The sequence below is a fragment of the Gymnoscopelus braueri genome (assembly GCF_963280865.1).
Source record: "Gymnoscopelus braueri genome assembly, chromosome: 9".
NCBI lineage: Eukaryota > Metazoa > Chordata > Actinopteri > Myctophiformes > Myctophidae > Gymnoscopelus > Gymnoscopelus braueri.
In genome coordinates this window covers 39,229,000-39,255,125 of record NC_137610.1, presented here as the reverse complement: position 1 = coordinate 39,255,125, position 26,126 = coordinate 39,229,000, and the positions used below count along the sequence as shown (strand labels likewise).

General features: G+C 39.5%; 1 protein-coding gene across 3 annotated transcripts; it reads right to left on the bottom strand.

Annotated features, from left to right (window-relative positions):
* Positions 1–31: 31 nt before the first annotated feature.
* Positions 32–25,839, bottom strand: anpeplb (alanyl (membrane) aminopeptidase-like b). 3 transcript variants are annotated; one of them, XM_080438280.1, is made up of 21 exons: positions 24,541–25,839; positions 22,428–22,570; positions 22,139–22,278; positions 21,153–21,273; positions 19,374–19,525; positions 18,802–18,915; positions 18,298–18,441; positions 18,059–18,124; positions 17,718–17,783; positions 15,743–15,879; positions 15,276–15,355; positions 14,711–14,844; positions 13,755–13,810; positions 12,519–12,666; positions 11,301–11,413; positions 11,054–11,161; positions 8,378–8,545; positions 4,358–4,498; positions 1,326–1,395; positions 974–1,125; positions 32–674 (listed from the first exon to the last, which is right to left on the bottom strand). In XM_080438280.1, the coding sequence occupies exons 1-20, from the start codon at positions 25,158–25,160 to the stop codon at positions 985–987; spliced, it is 2,862 nt and encodes a 953-aa protein (XP_080294406.1). In that variant the 5' UTR covers positions 25,161–25,839; the 3' UTR covers positions 32–674; positions 974–984. The 3 variants fall into 3 exon arrangements, with proteins under 3 accessions (XP_080294406.1, XP_080294405.1, XP_080294407.1); XM_080438279.1 differs by having other exon boundaries at positions 32–1,125; XM_080438281.1 differs by lacking the exons at positions 32–674; positions 974–1,125; positions 1,326–1,395; positions 4,358–4,498; positions 8,378–8,545 and adding an exon at positions 8,563–9,616.
* Positions 25,840–26,126: the final 287 nt, after the last annotated feature.

The window sequence follows — 26,126 nt, the reverse complement described above, 5'->3', positions numbered from 1 at the left end:
AGTCGTATAAATTGTATTATCAGTAGTAAAATAACACATTTAACAAATGTTTTATTAAAAACAAAAAATCACAAAAAATTACATTGCTTCTTTATTATCATATACAACAATATACTTGATTGTTCTCTATAACAGAATGACTTTAAGCAGCATAATTATTGTTGAATGTCAGTTTTGAAATTGGCATCAGCCAAATGCTAGTTCAGCAGCTGGTTAGTTTTCAGTCGTATTCGCCAATTGCTACTAAAGCAGATATCCACTAGTATAGTTACTGTGGCTAGTTGATAAGTTTCATTAAAAAAAATATTGCTTGATTTAAGGGTAAAACATTGAATTTTGGTGACTGATACCTGATAAAACTAGTTTTCAAAAATATACTTTGTACTAATGTGCTAATACACATCGGTTCCGTGGACTGCTGAGTAGGTAGTTTTGATGCACATTCGAGTAAATAGATAAGTAAACAGTCGACTTAACTCATTCACTGCCAGACTTATTTCTGGCTGCGTTTTGTGCCAGAGTGGATAGGAGTCTAAATCTTAAAAAAAAAAAAAGATATCTCCTGGTTCTGTGGGCCAAATTTAAAAAATATACATTAAAAAAAAAATATATATATATAAAAGAAGTATATTTCTACTCCATTCACTTTGTCCTTCACAATATCTTAAACAAGGAAAGTAAAAAAGTTCCACACTCCCTAAAACATGCACAGGTCCAGGGAAATAGTTTAAGAAACTGTTATATGCTATGAATCAGATTCTGGGTTTGGCAAGGCAGATGGCACAGGGATTCTTGAAGAAGGTGCATGTTCTTGGTGCGTAGATTTGATTTGTTTCTGAAGCAGCCCATAATTGCCTACTTGTATAATGCAAAATTCTGTTTAAAGCCATTCATATTTGCTCCATCAGTTCCCTAATTTCATAGCGTTGATTCTCCTGAGATTTTATATTTGGCCAAAGTCAATTCCAGAAGGTACTCTTTCTTCTATGAGGTTTCGCTTTGGAACCATTCCAGGGCTGTCTGCTTGTTCTCCTTGACCCACTCTATGTTGGCTTCTGTACGTTCTATGGTGTGGTCCATCATCCTGCTCTCTGTGAGATTAGCTTGCTTTTGGAACTGCTTCAGCTGCAGGGACAAATGCATAATACCTTTTAATAACAGTGGCATCCAGTACAAAAGTAATGGAAGGCTTAGCTAATGTTCATTCATGTTTCCTTGCCTCTTTCTCTCTCACATGAGGAACGTGTGAGATAGAAGGGACTTTGATAGCTTAATTTGATGTCAGTGCAAATTTGTAATAGTCAAATGTTATGTACTGTAACTACCTCATAAAGTTCAAATTCTGTTGAAAATCTTTCTGCAACGTCGTCAACCAGGCATTCAAGGCATCTGTCCCTAAGGGTGGGACAAAAGCAATGACAATGTAATCATATTTTATGAGTATTTTTCACTCACAAATCCAGATAATTTGATTCTTATGAATTCATTATAAGTAAGCTAAAATAACACAACAATGTAACGATACTGCATAATGTTTTCATTACACAATGTTTTCTGCTCATGACAATGGAATTAATTAATGACTTCATATTACTGGAAAAGAACACTGTGATGTTACAGTATTTATACAGCTTTCAAACATAAGAATTATGATCATAGATGTGTGTATTTGTACTGTATATGTATGTGTGCATCACAACAGATGTCCGTTATGTCAGAAGTTCTTTTATGTCATAGAACAGCATGAATGATGGCATAAAGGGAATTACGATGGCATCATAGCAACATGGAACATATTCAGTGTGATGGGGAATACAAATAAATGGCAAACAAAAGGGCTGTCACAGAGATAGCTCTCTATTTGCAGCCAGGATGGGGCTTGTTCATTTTATCTTATCTTACTGTAACCACACTAAAATAAGATCAACACAATTGTCAAAATAGCAATAAAATGTTGCTGCGTAGAACAGTGTAATAATTCAAAGCTCAGAATGGGACACTGCATTTCAACTTCCTGGTAATAATGCAACAGGGTTCATTTTCTTTTCTTTTTAAATAACAAGTGATAAGCACGGATTGGATGAATAGACCTTTGGACTTGATAATGCTAATGTCTAGGTTTTCACCAGCCACTGCTTATACTGTTATTTTATGGCTGCCGGTAGCTATAATTCAAGTAATCTGATTAGGTTTCTGCTGTTTCATGACTCAACTGAATTAACTGGGAGGCTTTTCCTGTAAATCCTGTCCATTTTTCATGTGTGTGTGGATGTCATTCATTCATAATGAACTTTTAAGAGGATGGTGGGAAATTAAAGCCTTTCCCTCGCACTTTCCCCTTGATATCTAAACAACAAATTGTAATTGTATTCTAGCTGCAATCAATATTGAATATTGTTTTGGCTGTCTAATGGTCTATTTACTTATAGACCAGACAGACTAGACCAGTAGCACGCAGTGCTACATAGGCCTAATGATTAGGCCCTAATCACTATAGATAGTGGAGTAGCTGAAAACTAGCACACTTATGTTATTTGTATAAATGTTCATAGTGAACAATGGTTGGTATAAACTGAACTAGTCTCTCAAGCCAGACAAATATTCCACAATCTTCGAGAGTCTGTAACTATCTATGCCAAGCAAGCGGTCAAAGGAAGTTGTCATCTTTCATTATTTCCATTCCAGAAAATATATTTTAAAATATATTTGAAATATAATTTTGAATTTCCATTTTTGCTAAGCAGCAACCTAGATATGCGTTGACTAATTTTATTTAACAGTAGGGCAAATGTATATGACTGCGAAGACGAAACGGACGTGGGAAGAAGGCGGATATTTGCTTTGCAGCCTTGAACCACTTCAGCGCTTCTGACGTATGGCGGAAGCGTTTGAAAATTGTGTGAGCCAACCAAAGAGTATGGAGCCAACAGTCTGTCTCAAGAGACTACTACTGAACTAACCTGATTTTACTCTCTGTCTGAGAAGGAGTTCTCCCTCCCACATTACAACAACAGCCTAACTAACTATGACTGAAAACCTCAACAAACAACATTCACAAGGTAAAGAAAGGATTACAGCAACAATAATAAATGTCTTTAAGCCTAAATAAATGTAACCTCTTTGAAGCAGACTGCAAATCAACTACACAGTTATGACTATTGGTTTGTGGGTCACAAGGCTTTCTGTATAAAGAACATCTTAGATAGAGTGATGCGTTATCAAGCTTACAAACTGACTTTTTCTCAGCAGCCATACTCATATGTAGTTGTCTCCACCAGGCCGAAGGCGTGGCTGAGACTATGATTTTGCCTCCGTCCGTCCATGTCTGTGTCCATGTGTGTGTGCGTCTGTACAGCTAATCTCCGGCACCCAAACAACGTGAAACTGTACACAGTCACACATACTCCCTGGAGGCCAGAGCAGAACCTCTGCCCCAAATGCCCGAATGCCATTTTTCACTTTTCCCAAATTGAAGCTGTTTATTAGCGTTTTTGTGAATTCTGTGGAGTTTGGAAGTTACTGAGCATTCGCAGCCACAAGCTGTTTTACGGAAAACACTCACACTCACACCCTGCCACACAGACAAGACAAGTACGTCAGCAATAGTGACAGCGCCACAGTTATAAAGGACTTTGATTTTGGAGCCGTGTCCAAACAATGCGTTTTATGAGAGGAGGAGCGCTTTGGATATCATGTCCATTCACAATTTCTATTCACAAGCGCAATGTTCGCATGAACACCATGTTATTTGCACAAATAGCAAGCTTAGCTGCCTGAAACAATGGAAGCATGGACTTCTCATGGTTGTGGTAACGACATACGACTCAACGTCAGGTAATTGACCGGGTTGTTACACACAGCCATGATCAAATGAACAGCCTCCTCTCCTAAATACTTTGAGTGCTCACATCCTAGCAAGCTATCCTAGCTCAGGGACTAGTGATGCGCACGGACGCGGATGTGGATTACATTTTTTACATCCTGGGCAAAAAAAGAATAATAATTTTCCGACGCGCATTCTCATTGAAACGTGTTGACCAGACGTCACCAGACGTCATGGCAAGAACAGTCGGGCACAAACCTCTGTGCACAATAAAGAGCGTGAGCGACACTTTTTTTTTTGTGTGGATTTCAAGCATAAGGCAGCCTTTCCAGAGAGCCAACAACAATGCACAACAGCAGCACTCTGGCTCTGTTTGACCTGAATGGAACAAACCTTAATTATGTATCATTTGTAACACCAGTGAAAGAATAACATTATATAACTTTTTATGTTAATATGGCTGCTGTTAAAGAGGCCTGTAGCATCTTAATGTTGAGAAGAGCTGTAGTGTAAACAAGAATAATAGCAACCTACTCAGCCAACCACAGAGAGTGGTGAGCTCTGACGAAGTTCCAGGCCAGGGCCTGTCCTGCCACATTCGCAGCTACTCTTTGGATGATGGTATACATATCCACCTTCCGTATCATCTCAGGGTCCAAAGTGTACTCCAGGAATCTGTAAGATAAGGAAGGCAAGGCCGTAGATTAAATGCTCTCTGTTCATTAAAAGGTACATGGTTGTTGTATCATGCTATCATAGATGAGTCTGAAGGGCTGGTATTTACATAGGTAAACAGTAACACTAATATTGATATAATTCCAGTGACACATAACCTACAGGGATGAACACCAATTTGAGATAAGATGTAACGTTTCAGGCACGCCTGTCCCCGATCAGAGTCACAGGACTGACGTGATTGGGACTAAAGTGTTTTAAGTTAGTGTCAGTAATGTTGATTCAAAGAGTATGTAAATTTGATATTGAAAATCGATATCAACCACCTGGTCTATAACAGTGATTCTCAAGCTTTTCAATTTCAATTGTTCATTTAGACACTTAAAGGGCAAGACCACTTTGGTAGAGGTTTGGGTTGTGTAGTTACCTTGCCATGATGCAACTCCAAAGGTGGACAAGAAATCAAAAATAATTGCTACATTGATTAGAAATTGATAATTCTAAATTTGCTCCTCATTGACTTACATTGTACAGTAAAACAGCTCTTAAACTCACTCTTTTAGCACGTAAATGAACACGAATAAAGCTGATTCAGACAATATAGAGCATCACCGAACCCAGTACTGTTTGTTTTTTTTATAAAAATGTTAACTTCCTATAGTTAGGGAATTTTAGCAAAATATTTGGACCATCTGTGAAAAAATTTACTACCAATAGCTTTCTTCACCAATGTGTTCTTATAGGTGTCTAGAATCACCTCTCAAAAAGTGCAACCCCAAATCCTCGTGGAAAATCCTGGAGAGCCAATCAAAGTTAAAGAGCCCAGAGGGCTTGGGTGAAAAATATGAAAAGAAATAAAAGTCTTGTGAGGTGTCTAACTAGGGGTTTTCAGGGGTGCTGAATCCATTCCAACCATTATTTTTGAGTAAAAATGTCTCCCTGGCCATCTAATATTGGTATATTGGTTATTGTTAGTGTATAATCAGTGTATAATCAATGGTAGGGGATTGGGATGTTGTTGAATTGATTCTATTTTGAAAAATAAAATAAGAAAATATTGCTAAACACTTTATAAGAGTGTAATTTTAAGGTACGGTAGTTTATCTACTTTTTGGCATTTATTTTCCTCTGCTGGCAAAACTTTTGATTACTGTGAACACTTGTCTTTTAGTAGACAACATGGAAGAGGATTCTGTAGCTTGTGGCTTAAGGTGCTTCATCTGTGGTGGTCCTGAGACTGAGATTCAAAAGCTCTCAAAAGTCACCCAAAAAGGCTATGCACAGATGTTGTCTTATTCTGAGAGTGTGGATGATGCAGCATTAATCAGAAGACTACATGAGGACTGGAAAAACTGAGATGACCCCAAACTAAGATACCATTTGGAATGCAAAACCGAGCTATACAGTCGTGCAAGAGGTATATCCACTGGAAATCATACGTTTTTTTCAATGTGATGAAAGTTGCCACTTGCAGATTTCAATCCTATTCTATGTTGTGAGTGACATCATAATTTAATAAAAACTTTAAACATAATCTATTCTTTAGAGCAAGATGAGCAAGACCAACGGCCAGACAGGAAGAAAAGACGTAGGGCATTGTCTGGGTCAAGTAGTTCAAGTGCTAGCTGGCACACTTGATCTACCATAATACTTGCATCCTTTGCAATGAAGGTATCAATGCTGGCACATTGAAAAGAAACCCTGGTAAGTCTTTTGTATGTAAGATTCAAATGAATTTTGATAATTGTTTTTCTTGCTCCTCATTGTAGGCTTCCACTCAAAGTAGAATAATTTAATCATGCACATACTGTATGTGGCTACCTTTTATCCAGACAGAGCTCGGCAGTTGTATCGTGCACCTGATAATGTCTACCAGGACCAACTGAAAAGGAGTTTGATGCAGAAAGCAAAGCGACGAGGTGATGACTGGGGACGTGAAGTCGCTGGTCGCCTGTCTGGTATTATAGATTTGGTGGCAGAAGAGGCAGTATATCATATTCGATGAAGAAGAGACTTTGAGAACCCTGTTACAAAGTCTAAGGTAACATTATATGGATACGCAATACAGCTGTACAATACAACTCACATTTCTTATCCTTTATTAGTCCACCTCATTCCTGGACCCATATCAATCTTGCAGAATAAATTATTTTGAAATCAAAAGTTTCACTATTAGAAATTATATTTCTTCCCTCAGGATAAGAAATGTGAGTTGTATTGTACAGCTGTATTGTGTATCCATATAATGTTACCTCAGACTTTGTAACAGGGTTCTCAAAGTCTCTTCTGCATCGAATATGATATACTGCCTCTTCTGCCACCAGGCGACCAGCAACTTCAAGTCCCCAGTCATCACCTCGTCGCTTTGCTCTCTGCATCAAACTCCTTTCAGTTGGTCCTGGTAGACATTATCAGGTGCACGATACAACTGCCGAGCTCTGTCTGGATAAAAGGTAGCCACATACAGTATGTGCATGATTAAATTATTCTACTTTGAGTGGAAGCCTACAATGAGGAGCAAGAAAAACAATTATCAAAATTCATTTGAATCTTACATACAAAAGACTTACCAGGGTTTCTTTTCAATGTGCCAGCATTGATACCTTCATTGCAAAGGATGCAAGTATTATGGTAGATCAAGTGTGCCAGCTAGCACTTGAACTACTTGACCCAGACAATGCCCTGCGTCTTTTCTTCCTGTCTGGCCGTTGGTCTTGCTCATCTTGCTCTAAAGAATAGATTATGTTTAAAGTTTTTATTAAATTATGATGTCACTCACAACATAGAATAGGATTGAAATCTGCAAGTGGCAACTTTCATCACATTGAAAAAAACGTACGATTTCCAGTGGATATACCTCTTGCACGACTGTATAGCTCGGTTTTGCATTCCAAATGGTATCTTAGTTTGGGGTCATCTCAGTTTTTCCAGTCCTCATGTAGTCTTCTGATTAATGCTGCATCATCCACACTCTCAGAATAAGACAACATCTGTGCATAGCCTTTTTGGGTGACTTTTGAGAGCTTTTGAATCTCAGTCTCAGGACCACCACAGATGAAGCACCTTAAGCCACAAGCTACAGAATCCTCTTCCATGTTGTCTACTAAAAGACAAGTGTTCACAGTAATCAAAAGTTTTGCCAGCAGAGGAAAATAAATGCCAAAAAGTAGATAAACTACCGTACCTTAAAATCGTCCAGACATATTTGCCAGGATGCAACACTCCCGCTCCTTCCCCACATGCAGACAGTGTATCCCACTGAGCATGTGCACAGTAGGTGTACACTCTTATCAAGTGTTTAGCAATATTTTCTTATTTTATTTTTCAAAATAGAATCAATTCAACAACACCCCAATCCCCTACCATTGATTATACACTGATTATACACTAACAATAACCAATATACCAATATTAGATGGCCAGGGAGACATTTTTACTCAAAAAATAATGGTTGGAATGGATTCAGCACCCCTGAAAACCCCTAGTTAGACACCTCACAAGACTTTTATTTCTTTTCATATTTTTCACCCAAGCCCTCTGGGCTCCTTAACTTTGATTGGCTCTCCAGGATTTTCCACGAGGATTTGGGGTTGCACTTTTTGAGAGGTGATTCTAGACACCTATAAGAACACATTGGTGAAGAAAGCTATTGGTAGTAATTTTTTTCACAGATGGTCCAAATATTTTGCTAAAATTCCCTAACTACTACTTATTTTACTATTTGAAGATCCGGATCCGGATCCGTGAATCCAGTCCGGGTTCTTAATAAAAATAGCTAAATCAACGGGAAGTTAACATTTTTATAAAAAATTAAAACAGTACTGGGTTTGGTGATGTTCTATATCCCGGTTTTATAACGATCAAGATGATCTTTCTCACCTGTTTAGTAGCCAGACCTTCCTGGTACAGCTGAGAGCGGCAATGAGCTGGGTTTGCTCAAAAACTTCAGTGGTGTTCTGGAACTGCTTCCAGAGAAACTCCCATTCATCCTGCCCGCCTGCAGCCAGGGCCTGGCAGTAGATGGCAGACCGCAGGTCGCGGTGGATTCTGAGACATGCACACACATACACATGCGCATACTGTCATGCACATCATGGGCCTGAACTCACACATACAGTACATACATAAACATGCAGATGCAGAAACACATGCATGCACAGCACATAGACGCGAGTGTGCATGTACACTACATATATTCACTTATGTTGCAGCACACAGTACACACCTTCAACGATTTCCCAATGTCTCAATGTCCCTTTGTCAAAGAAGAACAAAACAAAATGCAACAAACCCAATATTATGAAAACACTAGATTATTCCCCATCACAAGCAATCAGAGAAACGTTTAAGCTTAAGTGGAAATCCAAATCAGTACAATATCTGGGGGTAGCCATTACAAAAGGAATAGATGGGTTAAATGAAACAAAATACACACCTATAAATTGTGAAATTAAAAGAGATATTGAGAGCTGGTCAGTTCTTAGTTTGGACTTCAGCTCCGGCATAGAGTTAAGATGAATATTTTGCAGAGAATTCTTTATTTGTTTATTCAATCCTTGCCAGTGATGGTACCCAAAACACAATTCATGGAATGGGATAAGTGGTTATCAAGGTTTATATGGGGGGGTTAAGAAACCTAGGATTATATGCAACTCCCCAAAGATAAAGGATATGGCTTTGCCAAGTCTTAAGGAATATTTCAATGCTGCTCAAATCAAGGCTCTGACTTGCTGGTGCAATGCAGAATATGTTGCAAGATGGAAGGATATTGAAATACATTTGAAGGATTCCAGGTGCAAAATATCGGCAAATAAGGAGTTATTTATGAAGTTGGAGAAAGCCCTGGGTCCAATCACTATATTTACAACTGTAATAATAATCTAGTGGTTAAAAAATATAAATTGGAAAGAGAAACAAAATGTCTTAGTTGGGTGGCATATGATCCCGGTTTCAAACTGGGAATCTAGGACCAAAGATTTAAACAATGGACACAAAAGGACATTACAGCAGTATGTACTGTACAATGGTTGAGAATGGGGAGATGCAGAACTTTGAAAACCTAAGGGAGAAATATGATCTGGGGAAGCATGATTTCTTTTGATACTTACAGGTGAGGGACTATTATGAGAAAGAGATAAAAACAGATTCCATGAATGAGGTTATTAGGATTATGAATAATGCTTATGAATACAAAAAGTGTTGAGCAATCTCTACTCTTTATCAAGGTTTGGTGGCATGTACAGAAACTTCAGCTTTATATTAAAGAGAAGTGGGAAAGTGGACTTAAGGTACAAATTACTAATGAGGAATGGTACAATATACAGTATGTAAAACACAGTGACCAGCCACTAGCTCTAGGACAGAATTGTGTTAAGGATAAGGATAATTCCTTTTAACAGGACGTTCATGAAAGTCCTTGCGGGCTTGTTTCCAATGAGGGCCTGTGAGCAATTAGGGGTTAAGAGTCTTGCTCAGGGACAAATTTCATTTCATCGACACATATGCTGGCGTGGCCTGGAATCGTACCTGGGGCAACCAGGGCCTCTGGCTCCCTAGGCAGGCTCACTAACCACTCAGCTATGGCCGCCCCTATGTTAGAAGAATATTGTTAGATTTTTCATAACTCCAAGGATTAGGGGGAACGTTTCATGCGCAACAACCATCTCGGAGGGTATGTGGGAAGATGGATGTAGACCATGAACATGTATTCTGGAACAGTCCAAACATTTTAAGATATTGGGAGAATGTATGGTTGGTGACAAATAAGATTAGATTTTGGAGACTAGGTTAGGAGATACCCAAAACATGTCTGGTACTATATCCGGTAACCGGTAACTCTATTTTAAGGATGCATAATAACATAAGCTTTAATGTTTAAGACTTCACACACAAAGTATTCCCGGGGCCAAGTAGGTTCTGGTGCCCAGAAATAGCTGGTGCCGTCACTGCCGTGGATTTGATTGGAGCAGAGCAGGTTTTACAAGGTTATGGTACAAAGTGGATCCTCCGGGCCGTGAGCAGTGGCTGAGCATTGTGGAAGGGATATTTGTAATGGAGAAATTGACTCATGCTTTAAGATTACGAGAGACTATTCATCGAAAAGTGGGGCAAATGGGCTCAATATAGAACCCAACAAGACAACATCACTAGCAACAATGGACAAATTTAAATAGACTATGTTGATAATGTTTTGTATTTGGCTTATGATCCCTAGCACTGTAACTGTAAAAGGAACATTTTCAATAAAAAAAAATATGTATTAAAAAAAAGAAAAACAACTAAACTCCTACACTTCCAAAATGCTTGGTTGCTTGAAAGGAAAAAATAAATAACTACTATTATCAATTACAAGACCATAGCATTATTATTATTGAGAATATGTTCATCTTCAAATTACTAAATAAAAGAAAACTGCTACATACACAAATTAAGGAAGGGGGTTTGCAGGGAAGAGATAGAGATGAGTTACTTTAGCATCTCCAGGTTACATAGCAAATTACACACCACAAATACGTATTAATAAAGTATTGTATGCTTTTCAAGCGGGGCTCGTACCTATTGATGGAAGTGGTCATCCAATCCTTAAACTTGCTTGTGGCCATTTCCACGCATTCAGGCAGTTCACTGCCACAAGCTGTACTGATAACAGTGATCTGGAGGTGCCTGGGAAGAGATCAGATACAAAAATAAAAATAATAATTGAAAATAGGCGATCTACAAGCCAACCTACACGTTCTACAAGCTTGTAATTTTTTTGTACGACATAGTATATAAGGTTTAAGACAAGAGAGGCCCAGCTTACTTTTGTGAGTGGTCAAGAGGGACAGAGGAGTTTGTGCAGTTTGTGCAGTCTGTACTGTCTGTGTAACTCTGGAAGTGGCCGTACAGGCCTTTAACCTGCTTCCGTAGATAGGCCTGTAGAAAGAAACTGCTGCACATCAATATCCAAGCTTATTACATAGCTTGGTTGAATGCTTGATTCTGATTGGTCAATCGCTGAATTCAGCGGTGTGTTATTTCTTGATAATGACCGATGCGCTCTATAACAGACGCTGTCTAATTAAAGAGCACCTGCTCATACAGTGTATCAACCTGCGCTGCTTGATCTTATGCTGTATCCAACATGACAGCCATGTAAACAAACACATGTCATTTACAACTAAACGTTGCTCTCAAGAATGTTTTTGAAAATATTTTAAGCAAGAAATAGACAATGCAGTAACCAAAAATGTATTCTATTTGATCCACTACACTTCCTTGTTTTCCGAGGCGACCATGTCCACCCAGCGCACCACTTATGGAATACTTTCATTGCCGTAAGCAATGAAATACTTTGTCGTTGTTACTTTTGGGTATTTATGTATTAAGTAGCCGTGTAATAAGCGGGATAATGTACGGGTAGGTAGGTGGTCATTATTGAAAAATAAATCCCTTCAGGGTGATTATCCACCTCCGCTTCGTGTCGGTGGATAATCACCTTGTCAGGATTTATTTTTCGATAATGACCACTTACCTGTACATTATCCCTTGCATAGAGTGCAAGAAGACAGTAACAAACCATTCTAGCAGCAGCACATGCTCTTCACAATAGGAGCAACAGCTCCAGTGGCATGTTCAAACAGCAATTCTGACTGAAGGAGCATTTTGGTGGAATATTACCTGTCTAATTATTATCATCATTCTTTTTTAATTTTTACAAAATTAAGAATCTTCTGATACCCATCCGGTCCATTACTTTTTTTGTTTTTCAGCTTTGCTTTGGTTTCTGACTTCATATTACATGTCACTACTACTGCAATTTCCATATTGGAATAACTTGCTCTATATCCTTGTCCTCTAATCTGTGTGTGTGTGTGTGTGTGTGTGTGTGTGTGTGTGTGTGTGTGTGTGTGTGTGTGTGTGTGTGTGTGTGTGCGTGCGTGCGTGCGTGCGTGCGTGCGTGCGTGCGTGCGTGCGTGCGTGCGTGCGTGCGTGCGTGCGTGCGTGCGTGCGTGCGTGCGTGCGTGCGTGTCACACATGCCTGCATAGGTCCAAAGACCTCAGAGCGGTCAAACATGTTGTTGAAATATCCGAGGTTCTTCACTGCAGCCCTCCATGGTGTGTACGCTGTCTCGTTACGAAGGTACCGGGTAGCATTCAACGCCAGTGTTATATTCACCAGTTTGGTCCTGAAGAAAGCAGGGATTAGATGTATTTTTCTTTCCACATGCTAGGGGTAGAACAGTTAATCGAACTAATCGGGTATAAAAGAAATATCGATATCGGTCATATAATAAACTAATCAATTGTTTCAAGTTCAACTTTCATACTTTTAAAGGTTAATTCCTCTCAAACATGAATTCTATCAAACCTTTTATACTTTGCATGGTACACCCTGCATAAAATTAATTGTTTTTATGATTTCAAAGGTACCTTATTAGCCCGTAGCACTTGCCTTAGCACTTGCCCTAGCCTTGAAAACCTTGCAGGCCTATGCAAAGGCTAAAATGTAACTTAGATAGCATGTTATGTAGACAGATGACATCATGCCAGGTCATTTGTAGACCTGGCATCCTATAGTGTGTATAGTTTCAATGTACAGATTATTGTTATGTTTTATATTATACTGTTTAGACTGATGATAGGTTCTTAGTTTACCTATGATCCTAGATTACTATTTCTATGCATTTGATGTATTACCTCGTGTTTTCCTTGCTTACTGTAAATCGCTCTGGATTAAGAGCGTCTGCTAATTGCCTAAATTGTAAATTGTACATCCTACTCAAATGCAGTTTCTATTAAATATAAAAAAGTCACATGAAAATGTTACTAAATTTACTTAATTAACGCTGAATGATGAAATCAGGCTTTCGTCATAACATTAAACCTTTAGGGAATAGTAGACTAATTCCAACCTACTAGATACATGCACATGCAGAGAGTGCAGTGTATTCTGCATAAAGTAAAGGTGTCATAATAAATGCATCAGTCAGGTGGACATGATAGAGCCACCTGACCTGAGGGGCGGCCATAGCTGAGTGGTTAGTGAGCCCGCCTAGGGAGCCAGAGGCCCTGGTTGCCCCAGGTTCGATTCCAGGCCAGACCAGCATATGTGTCGATGACATGAAATTTGTCCCTGAGCAAGACTCTTAACCCCTAATTGCTCACAGGTTCTCATTGGAAACAAGACCGCAAGGACTTTCATGAACAACCTGTTAAAAGGAATTATCCTTAGCCTGAACAAAAAGTATAGATGTCAAAGGTTAGGGGTCAATACTTTGCCAGGGTAAATGCATCACCAACAAGTTGTCCTCTGTTGATGGCTGGGATGACCTGCAAACAAAACAAACCCTGATTAATTTTAACGATATACACATACGCACCTATGAAAGCTTTTTGCCTAACTTGGCCTCAAAAATAATATATAATTGTGTTTATTGGCCTTGATTTCCTAATCGTTGCAACAGAAACTGTTGTCCAACCGAATGTATAACATCTGTCAATGTCATGGCTGTTATGAACTGTACTGTGGTGCAGATGAGATGTACCATTTGTTATAATTTATTATTATAACCCTTTCTGAATACTTGGCTCTGCTATGAGTCTATGGGCCAATTTCTCATAGATTAATCTCATAGATTATTCGTTTGGCCCTTTTTACAAGTGTAGCTTGACATATTTTCACCCAATCCTTCCAACAAAACTATGGGTTCATGAGATAAAGTATAACTTAAACTTTAACACTGTGGAAATCTCAAAATGAGTATTTCTTTATCAGACAGAAAAACAGATTAAAAAACAACTCGATTTTTCTGAAAGCTTTCAATTCCCGTCCTTCAGATGTTCATCTACACAGGGAAATATCTATTGAACAAAAATGGCCAGTGTAAATGTTTGTGTCAGTTTCACAGGTAAATGGTGCATTTATATAGCGCTTTTTATCCAAAGTGCTTTACATAGATCATACATACGCATTACATTCACCCATTCACATACACATTCATATACACCGATGGCAGAGGAAACCATGCAAGGCACCAACCTGCTCATAGGGAGCAATTAGGGGTTCAGCGTCTTGCTCAAGGACACTTCGGCAACAACTCTGGGGGAGCCCGGTATGGAACTGGGAACCTCAACTCAAGGTTTCCATCCGGCCACTCTGCCGGCCACTCTAACCCTGAGCCACTGCCGCCTGGGACCGATTTACTGTGTAGATACGATCCTAGTACTTACACTCAGGTCACTCTCCAGCTGAGCGAAGAGCCGGTCCCAGTTTTCTGGGTTGTAGTTGACTTTGTAATATCCAGCACAATTGACATTGGCCAAAACCCACTCTCCATCCTTGGAGATGAAGTCATCCTTCATCACTGCTCAGAAGACATAGGATGAGTCATAATACATAGGGTGACTGCAAACTGTGAAGTTAGACTGTACTCTATCCTGACAAATGTCAGGGTGTTGCTTAATTTCTCTTGGTTTGTTCTCTTTCACTATTTCTAGAATGTGTAATCCAGAAAGTCTACACTGTCTACTAACTAGGACAACTACCCTTTTGGTATTCTTGCTGGTCTTAACTTGAAGTTTAACTAGGACATTTAAGGATGAATCAAGTTGAGTGGCAGTACAGGACTGTAAAAGATAATACTAACAAAAATGGTATAATTTATCAAATCATTTGCTGTCAATCTGAGATTAGAATAAATGGCCTTTTGGAGATCAAATGTTTTCAACTGACAAGGGGGGGGGGCTGTGAGGGGTTGGGGGGATGTTGGTGCAGAACACTGAAGGTATATCTTACCTATGTCACTGGTGTCCAGCATGACCAGAGAAGGTTCGGATGTATGTGACCTGACTCTAATTGGGACGTGCCACACAACACTAAACAGAACAAAGCAAACAAATCAAAGTAAAAAAATAAGGAGGGTTGACATGTAACACAGAAACGATACAGCTTCCTTAACCGGTCAAGGATTAACCACTTTCACCCTGGTGTCCTATTTGTTTCAGCTCCTTAAACCCTCTATTCTAAATTAAACAGACCTGAGTTGGCTCTGTACTTGATCTGCTCTTGTTTCCTTCTACACCGAAATTTCTTTATAGCCGATAGCTCACAACGCACCGCGACGTGACGTGTTGTGAGCTTGTAGATCGGCTATTTCCCCCAGAATAGGGGCCACTAGAGTTGAAGTGGTTAAATAGCAAAAATAGCAGATGTCCAAGCTTACAATGCATCATGATGTGATAGCGTACATGGGACAAACTTACTCGGAGTCCGCCACAGAGGATTTCTGGTAGACCTCTCCAGTGGTGGTGTTGATGGTGATGACAGGGTAGCCAATTTGATTGGTCCAGGAATCCATCACTTCAGCGACCTTGACGTGACCGCCATCCGCATCTACTGCCTGCAAACATGTCAGCAGTGCAATGGCAATTAACATCTTATTAGTTAACTTACAAGTCACTGAATCTCTGTCGAAACATGTTAATAAAGATATTACACCAGGGGCGGATTCTAGATACGTGGGCCCCTGGGCCCCAATGTGAGCCCCAACGAATCATATCAGGGGTGTGGCACAGTGTGTGAATTAACACAGGAATGACCCTGGCAACATATCAATAGGTGTGTTAGATGTTTGGTCGGCTATTTTTCGCAACATCAATATGAGTTTGGGAACAGACGCCATGAGACAAAAGAAAACATACAGTACAATGAACAATCTTTTTGGTTGGAATGGGAAGTGTATTTGTCTCATTAGTAACAACAATGCAGCAGTGGTGAAACCAGGGAACTTGGAAAGACATCTCATGACAAACCACAAATCATTTGACAAGGAAAAAGGAACTGAAATCTCAGCCTTATACATGTTTAGCATACATGAAACCGAAGCAACTCTCGTGGTCAGACGTTCTCTGTCATTAGGTGTGATCTTTGTCACGCACATACTCCTACGGGCTGGGGTGAAAGTTGAGCGGGAGGAGTAGGACCGTCGTTGTGCAGTTGCTGTGCAGTCAAAAAAATACTTGAAATATTGCTGACAGCGCTTGATCCAGTTTCATGTATGTTACACATCTGAGATTTCAGTTCCTTCATTCTTTTTCTTGGCAGAAATCTTGTGAAATGCCTTGTGGTTTTGTCAGTGTCTGTCCAAGTAATCTTTCTTCACCATCACTGTTTAGTTTATTTCTGATGACACAAATACATTTACCATTCCACATGATGAAAAAGTAATTCATTCGTATATCTTTTGTCTCATGATGTCTGTTTCAGAACTCATTCTACTGATGTCTTGTCTCATTAGCTGTGGTTAATAAGTAATAGAATTCTAGTACTGTGTACTGTGTACTGTGTTTGTTTTGTGTTATTCCATTGGCTGTTTTAACAACTTTCTGTTGTCTAATACAATGTTATGGCTTTGGCTCATACAACCTAAAATATTGTATCTCATGAATTGAATTACAAAAGCTCAGAAAACCGTCTTTAACATTTTAAACAGTGATTTAAATGTACATGGTGGGTTTCATCCCTGCTTGTAAATGAAAAAAGGCTATACTGTATGCATACACATAAAATAATACCTAAATGACCTAAACTATACATAATACCATACATTAATACATCTAAATTGATACATTATTGTATGAATGCATTAATAATGTATTATGATAGGCATTGAAGTCATAGACTGGTCACCGAACAGCATTTGCACTCATTGAGAAAGGTTGCAAACAAGTGGAGCTGCCCAGCATAAAGATGATTGAGTGCATGTGATTTTGACTGAATATGAAGCGTGCATTTCATTCTTCCTGTGTATTCCCATTATGAGTGTTTTGTAAATCCTATGAGATGTGCTATCTACTCAACCATTCATGAATATTTCTTGTGTTTGGTTTCATATAAATGGAAATAGAGGGGCAGTTGAAGTGAAGTGTACATTCAATGGTTCCGGCTGTGGCAACGGCATGCATTTATGTGGGGGGGTCCTGAGGCAGTCTCAGGCCCAGGGGGCAGGGGCCCATGGACTCAGGATCTGCCCTGAGAAAAACAGACCTGAGTTGGCTCTGTACTTTTTCCTCTCTACACCAAATCTCTTTGCCGAAAATAGCCGATCTATTTTTTCCCCTTTTTTTTAGGGAGGAGCGGGGGATGATTACAAGCAGGATGCCGCTTTGTGGTCTGCAACTGGATTCATAATAAAATAAATGAAAATGGTGACTTGATGGTCAAATGATGAAACAATACCTTTTGTAAATACTGCCACAGGTCTGTACTCTGGGTGGTCTCATACTGGAAGGCATTCAGATACATCTTAAAACAGAGAGGGAAGGAGAGAGAGAGAGAGAGAGAGAGAGAGAGAGAGAGAGAGAGAGAGAGAGAGAGGAAAGAATCAGAGAAAAATCGTTAATCACAGGATTTCTGCAGAATAGTGGCAGACTAGAAACTATCCCCAAAAAGTGTGTTGCTGATCAATTTAGATGAATTAAATGTGTGTCCTAATGTGTTACAAACTAAGTTTGTAACAAATTAGGAAATGCATATTTTTGTGGCACTATTGTGACACATAAAAAGCAGTTCATGCTTACATTGACTCCATTGTCGAATGTCCGTTCAGTGAGCAGGTCTGCAAGCATCCTCAGAACAAGTGCTCCCTGCAGAGAGAAGACAAAATATGATGATTCAGTTCATAATCATCGGTGTGTGTGTGTGTGTGTGTGTGTGTGTGTGTGTGTGTGTGTGTGTGTGTGTGTGTGTGTGTGTGTGTGTTTGCGCAAGTGCATGCGTGTGTGCAGGTGTTTCTTTTTCTCTCCCCCTCCCTCTTAACCTTAGTGTAGGAGATGATGCTGAACATCCCACTAATCTCGTCAGGAGTCTGGACACTGTCCATGGGGGCATTGAGAGCGTGAGACGTGTTCATATAATCCCAGTCAAATGCGTCGTCAAGGTCCCGCAACCCCCACACCTCTTTCTGCCGAAAAGAGAACCAACACATCCTGTTACACTCTGAGAACCATGGCTTCAATCATGAACTTCTTGGTGTGATAAAAGTGGTGAACCTCTTTGGGGACCACTTGTTGGAATGAGTAAATACAACCATCTGTCCATGTTCTGTCAAGTTAGATTTTTTTTTATTCTCTCTAATACCAAATTACACTTAAATGTAAAAGCATGTTCCTTATGGTTTTATGGTCGTGCAAAGAACTGGCCTTTGCCAGTCTGAAAACACAAGAGGTTATGCATCATAAATGACACGGTCATGTACCACTCCTTATCCAAATGCTCCACCAATATTCAGGAATCTGATTTATGTTTTAGAGACACATCTTACTATGTTCCAGCTGGGCTCCACATTGTCCACAGCATAATATGACATGTAGCTGGCAAAGCCTTCATTCAGCCATACTTCGTTCCACCAATTCATAGTCACCAGGTTTCCAAACCACTGTAACAAGAGAAAGTTGAAGGTGTTAATTAAAGGGAAATTCTAACTTGATCTCAAAACCATGTCATACACCAACTGAAGACTAACCCTTGCTCTAATGTCTACCATTGGTCTTATATGCTTTTGAGGATCCTATGGACCAAACATTTTGTATAGAGAGTGTATACTATTCTATACTGTTGTTCATTATTGATGGTGCTTTTTGTTATGTTGTTCTTCACCTGACTCCTTTTTGTATTGCTACCCTTGCTGTCTACTCCTCTTACTCAGTATCTGTATTCTGTACCTTACTGCTGTGTCTGGCGACTGAATTTCCCCTGCAGGATCAACAAAGGTCTATCTATCTATCAATCTGTTTGTCACTTTACTCCAAGTGATATTGGACTGGCTATCCCCAAGTTTTTCTTCTTTGCAAGAGTGTAAACAGTATAAGCATCAGTGTCCATTATGTCTCTGACCTGGTGTGCCAGTTCATGTGCAATGAAAGTGGCAATGTTTTCCTTGTTGAACGATGAAGATTCTTCTTCATTAAGCAGCAGGGCAAACTCTCCGTAGATGACCAGTCCCCAGTTCTCCATGGCTCCGGGCATGTCTGGCACTGCAACATGATCTGGAGGTAGCACATAATATATCGTTGCTGTCTGGGAGAAACCTTGTATCGCCATTTCTTTAACATGTTTATGTTTTTTCATAAATTAATGCCCTACGTCGTCATACTACAGTATCACACAAGAGTGGCAAAAATAGCTGATCTACAAGCTCACAACGCGTTGCAATGCAAGGATTAATTAATTAATTAATTATCGGAATTGTTTCTTTCTGCATATGTCTATATTATTTATAGAGCTATATCCTTCTGGAACTTCTTACCATCTCACATTCATCTTATACAAAATAAATTATCATTCAAGAAAGACACACATGTTGCAGCAGACCACATGACCGGAATCTTAATCTTGTGTTGTATTTAATTTTTGTTTAATGTAATTATGTATTTTTCATGTTTTATATTGGTATGCATCTTATATGGACCCCAGGAAGACTAGCTGTCGCCTCGGCGTCAGCTAATGGGGATGCATTCAATAAATAAATAAACAAATAAATATTATTTTCCTTGTTTTCTAGAGAGTGTAAGAGGTTGATTGGATTATTTAGTAAGAGGATACCACACAGAGCCACATCAAGTGGCCTCACACTGTAACCTGACCTGTCAAAGTTCAAAATAAGAGCAGATAGCAAGTTACAGGCTAATGCCTTAAAATGTTCATCAGCATGTGGATCGTCTTTAACAGTTTGCTGCATTGTGAGATCCGTCTTGAGCAAATAACAATCAAAACAAGTAGCCGCAGAAACAACACAATAAAATCCTCAGTGTTAACTGAGTGTGGAAAAAATGACCTCTCATACTCTTAAGGTCCTTACACACCGGGGCGATTTTTTTCATGCGAATAATACGTTTTTTTTTTAAACCTTATAAAGTCAATGCAAGCTTCCACACCAGTTTCGCGGAGCGAAAAAAGCGTCTTTTAATTATTCGGAACGAGTCCGAATTTTTCGTATATTCGTATATTCGCCGGTGTGTAACCACCTTTAAGGTCCTTACACACCGGGGTGATTTTTTTCATGCGAATAATACGTTTTTTTTAAAAACCTTATAAAGTCAATGCAAGCTTCCACACCAGTTTCGCGGAGCGAAAAAAGCGTCTTTTAATTATTCGGAACGAGTCAGAATTTTGCGTATATTCGCATATTCGCCAGTGTGTAACTGCCTTTACACACCGGCGAATATGCGAATATACGCAAAATTCTGACTCGTTCCGAATAATTAAAAGACCCGGTGTGTAAGGACCTTTAGAGTTAATGAATTAACACAGATGATTGTACTGTATAGGCTAATAATTACAGTATAATAATAATAATAATAATAATAATAATAATGATAAATTAATTAATCCTTGTATTGCAACGTGTTGTGAACTTTATGAACTTTGAAACAAGACAGGTCAGGTTACAGTGTGAGGCCACTTGATGTGGCTCTGTGTGGTATCCTCTTACTAAATAATCCAATCAATCTCTTACACTCTCCAGAAAACAAGGAAAACAATTTATTCTTCTCAGGGCAAGTGGTCACTGGTTCAGCATGAGTTACACATAACCATTGACATTTTGCACCTTACAGTATATTCCCAGAATTCTGAAACCCTTTTGTCCATCCATTAAATAATCCTGTGACCTACCCAGCTTTCTCTGAGGGTAATTAATCCCAAAACGATCTTCAAAATACTTGAGAACCTTCCCAGCGATCGAGGCTGCATAGTCAGCATGTCCTGCTTCTATGGCCGCAGGGCGAGCATATATCTGTGCAAATCAAACATTCAGTAAGTAAGAAAGCACTACACTCAGTTGACATGTAACAGATTACTAATGCCCTTTTCAGGCAAAGATCCCTGGACTGACAAGAGAAATTGAATATGGGTTTGACACATGCTGAACCCATTCAATCACATTAGTCCCAGCCTGGTAAGCCTTGAAACCTAGCCATGTCAGACCTGGGTCACAACTGTTGTCGCAGACTCAGGTTGTGTTAGTTGCTGCTGACATTTTCACACCAAAACGGTACCAGGGTTTGAACTGAGGTGAGGGGCTGGGGTGGACCCTGATCCCCCATAAGAGTTAAGGGCCCCCCATAAGATAGAGAACATGGAGGGTCCTACGCCATTTCATCAACTTTATGAAAGAGTTTATTTTGGGACCCAGATGAAGGCATTGGCGAAAATGTTGGTCTATTTCTTTTCTTACTTGTATTTATCCAAACTTCTGCACCATACTGTATGGTGTGTTACGTTCTACCTGCTACCGTTTATGGTAACCAGATTAAATTACACGGGAGCTACTGTAAATAAATGCCAATATTTGTTATATCCAACTTCAGAGTGTTACCTCATATTTTACCATATTTAAATATCCTGGGAACAAAATGTGACTGCGAGACATATGCGAACTGTTTAAGGATGAAGATACATACAAACTATGTGGTTTGTGGTGTATACAACAGTGTGGATGAAGTCTTATATGTGCGCAATTGAGAACAATAACTTAGTGGAAGGTTTATTTTCTAATGTTTGTGCGAATAAAATGTTTATAAGAGTTTTTATATACAACATGATATCCCTACAGCTGTGATTGTATTAGTAAACATGTGCAAAAACAACAGACTACATACATTGATGTCCACTCGAGCGCCTGTGGGTGTGCATGAGACAGATTTAAACTCAGACACCACAAAGGCAAGGAGGTATGTCGACATCTTCCGCGTCGGAAAGAAAGAAGTGACCTCCCAGTCATCATCTATAATCCTGTTATCTGAGGGTAGTAGACATAAGGCAGCTTGTTTGTAATGTAATTTCTCTTATAACCACCAACTCACACAACACAATCACAGGTGGTGTACACATGAAATGCATAGAATTTTGGATTGAAAGTGTTTTCTGGACAAAAAACTGTTTATTAACCTGACTGTTCCGAGTTCCCCAGGGCTGAAGTGTATCTCCTATGTATGATGGTCACATCGAACGTAGCCTTCAATGCTGGCTCATCGAAACAAGGAAACACATTCCTGGCATCTGTAGCCTGAAATTGGCTGGCAGCAAGGTATCTATAACATATTGGGACATTTAGTTGTCAAATATTGTATTTGGTCAGGTTAATACAATTTAGTGAAAGAAATTAACATGGGCAGTAACTTGCATGTGTAGTGGAAACATATTTTATCACATTTAACATGATTCTCGTAGGAGCATATCAGCTCATACAGGATAGCGCATACATCAGTATAGCTCATACATCATTATAGCGTATACCAAAAGGTCTGATGCTAGAAACGACCCACATAACAAAGACCTATATGTATACTTAACTGTATTGAACTCAACTGTACTATACAAACTGACAATTTACTTGAGTGTCTGTAGTGGGCGTATGATGATATAATTTGAGGCTTCAGAATGTATTATGACTAGTCATTGTGTTGTAATTGTACACCACCATCACCAAGCTGTTGATCTTGTGGACTGACAAACAGTGGTATTTTAGTGTCTGTGACCAGCGTGTCAGTAACATTCCCATTTCCCACTGTCACTCTGTCAGGAACAGGTAACTTTAAAAAAAAAAACTAAGACATTTACAGTATCTTGTGACTGATACAGTAACAAACAATGGACCTTTCATTGTATCTATCAGCCCACGAGCCATTGAGCTCTTGTACAAGTCCCTGAGCCTGAAACTGAAAACAACGCAAAATCCACAGATATAATGTAACTCCAAAATGGACCCATTTTATGGTGTACTGCACATGAGGCATACTGCAGAAGCAGAGCAGAGGGTTGGGCTGAGATAACCAGAGATATGTTAGTTAAACAAATACCTCCAAATTGGTGTGTAGATAATTGCGAGGAAAGACAAATTGTTGATGTACTCTATGATGACAATGATAATATGCAGCAACCAATTAAAGGTAAGTGATTTTCAGTTCTCAAAATAACTGTTAAATTGCTATAAATTCTGATAGCAATCAGTGCATTTTGTTTAGTCGGGATATAAATTTTATCCAATCAGGTAAAATAACTCATACAGGATACGTGATGACTCAAATAAATGAGCACACAAAATTGGAACTGGAAGACGTCTGTTCAGTACTCTCTACTGATTGGCTGAAATTGGCAACCCACCTGAATTTTTTTTCTCTATTTATTAAAGAGCTGAAGAGACAGGGAGACCCCTGTTACTGAACAAACACTAGTCTATAGCAATGATATCAGAATATAACGCTTTAACTTTTCAACAAAAAAACTTTTTTTGTGTCACTTACACACACTTATCCTACCTTTATTGAGTTTCTTTGGAAGGGATATAGTATAAAGCTATGCGATGACTTAATCAGAAGATTAAGTCATATAAATTAAGCTTTCCTGATCCAGGAAAAAGAAAACATCTTTTATTGCACAGAATGAGATTATGTTTCTCATGACAGCTAATTTGATATGAAATAATGGGCTCCACAAGGAGTTCTCAAAAAACACTGTTCAAGTACTTTGAATTCAATTTGATTTATTTTGAAGGCAAAACTCGAAACACTGGCACCCACCAAAAAATATATTTAACAATCCCTGGACACAACAAGCTCATTTGGTTGTATTATATTTTATTTTATATTAATTTTCACTTTGATATGATGTACTGTAGCTAGTTTTTATATTTCAGCACTCAAGCCAGAGCTCAACATGTTGGTAGAATACATTTCTCTGAACATCAATTGGATGGGCATTGATAATTTTTTTCTGTGTAATGATGACCTAGAACGCAATGTTTATCAACTCAAGACTCAGAGGACCCCCTCAAGGAACCCAGAGTCCCTGGACCTTTTATTTGTTCATTTTGGAGGCTTTTTGGAGATTTTAATTTTACGATATTTCTTTTTTGTTTCACGTGCACATACACAGCTGTATACAGTACATAGTTATTGTTTATTACAAGAGAGAGTATGTTGATCTCAGTATTTTTGTTTTCAAATAAATAATGAATCAAGAATCAAAAATGATAAAATCATACCTTTTGATTTTCACTTACCTCTCAGTGTACCTCTCAGTGTTATTATCAGCTGGGACCCCTTCTTCCTTGTATTTGCTGATATAGAGGCCAAACATACCATCTGTCATTTCTCCCTGGAAAGCTGTGAATAAACTATAATTCCGTTCTTGCTCCAGCACATCGTCTAACTGGATCTCGAAGAAATCGGTTTTCTCGTGGTGGTACTGTTCTTCAACATTGATGCGCTCGTTGGTGTCTCTGTTAATCACCTTCACCTCTGTCACTGACAAGTTTTTGGAGTGGATAAAAATGGTCTTAGTCCTCTGGACGCAGCGGAAATTGACAGTAGAGTTCCCAGTAAAGGTCAACGTCTGGTTGGGGCTGGTGACATTGACCACATCAATGATGCGGCTATAGAAATGAGGCTGGAGGTAGAGGGTGTAGCTCTCGGGTACCAGGTCTCCTGGCAGTCTCATCTCGGGTGGAGGTCCCGTGGGGAACGCAGTGGTAGGTGGAATGGTTGGACGGGGTGACGGGTTCATCCCAGAGATCTCAGCCCGGTACACAATTATCATGGTGACAATCCCAGCGATGGCTGAGATAGTCAAGAGGACCGCAATAATGCCGAGAGCCTTCGATATGTAGAATCCTTTCGCCATTCTGGACAGAGTTCAGGCGGTCTTGGTCCTTTGACTGGAAGACACAAGTGGTGACTCTGCAATGAAGATTTACCCGTCACTCCTATGTCTCTTGACCCATAGCACTCAAATGGCCAATGTCCAAGACACCTCCCTCTCATAAACAGGGCTTGGCCTGAGATTAAGAATTAACTTATGGGTTTCAAGTGAAGGAACAAAGATTATAAGAGGTATAGCGTGAGGAGAGTGATGTTCATTGTCCCCGTTGTAAATAATGAGTCAGATTGCACTCTTACACATCTGGAAGTGGTTAGTGTGGTCTTGCTGCTAATGCAGAGGTTAGGTAAACCTCTGGGAAAGAACACCCTCCCCTTTAGAAAGTGTCACCATTCAAACAATCACTGACATGTATATCTGTGCGTGCACACATGTTCAGGCATACATACAAATAGCCACCATGACCCATTTCATGCCTTGTTAAAACAAGAATACAGAAATCAGCATGCTTGCACCTCAGGAGTCTGGATCCCAATCTGGGTTTTTTAAATAGGTATCCTAGAGCTGAAGAACACTGGTGCCAAGTCTCAATGCACGATCCACAGTACTGGTGGCCATTCCTTCATCTCCCACGGTTAGGTCCGGCTCTGTCAGTCCTGCCTGTGTCCAACCCCCCACAGGTCTATATAGGTTCTGGGCTCCAGGAGAACTTTCACCAAATGAGAAGCATGTGTTAGAAGGTGTAATAAGGGACATCGGGAGGAGCAGGGAGAGGGGTGGAGAAGCAAGGAGAGGGGTGGGAGTTGAGAGTACAAAATGATTTGAGATCATGGAATCAATTGGAACATTCTGCCTGACTTTTTTTTCTCTCTCACTCTCACTCTCTCACACACACACACACACACACACACACACACACACACACACACACACACACACACACACACACACACACACACACACACACACACTCTTATTCTTCCTGGAGGT

Coding starts and splice junctions, on each gene's coding strand:
- anpeplb (XM_080438279.1), bottom strand. CDS start 25,160: ATGGCGAAAGGATTCTACATATCGAAGGCTCTCGGCATTATTGCGGTC. Junction 21,274..22,138: donor GCGCTCGAGTGGACATCAAT/GTATGTAGTCTG, acceptor TGATTTGCACAG/ATATATGCTCGCCCTGCGGC. Junction 4,499..8,377: donor AAGGTCTGGCTACTAAACAG/GTGAGAAAGATC, acceptor CTTATCTTACAG/ATTCCTGGAGTACACTTTGG.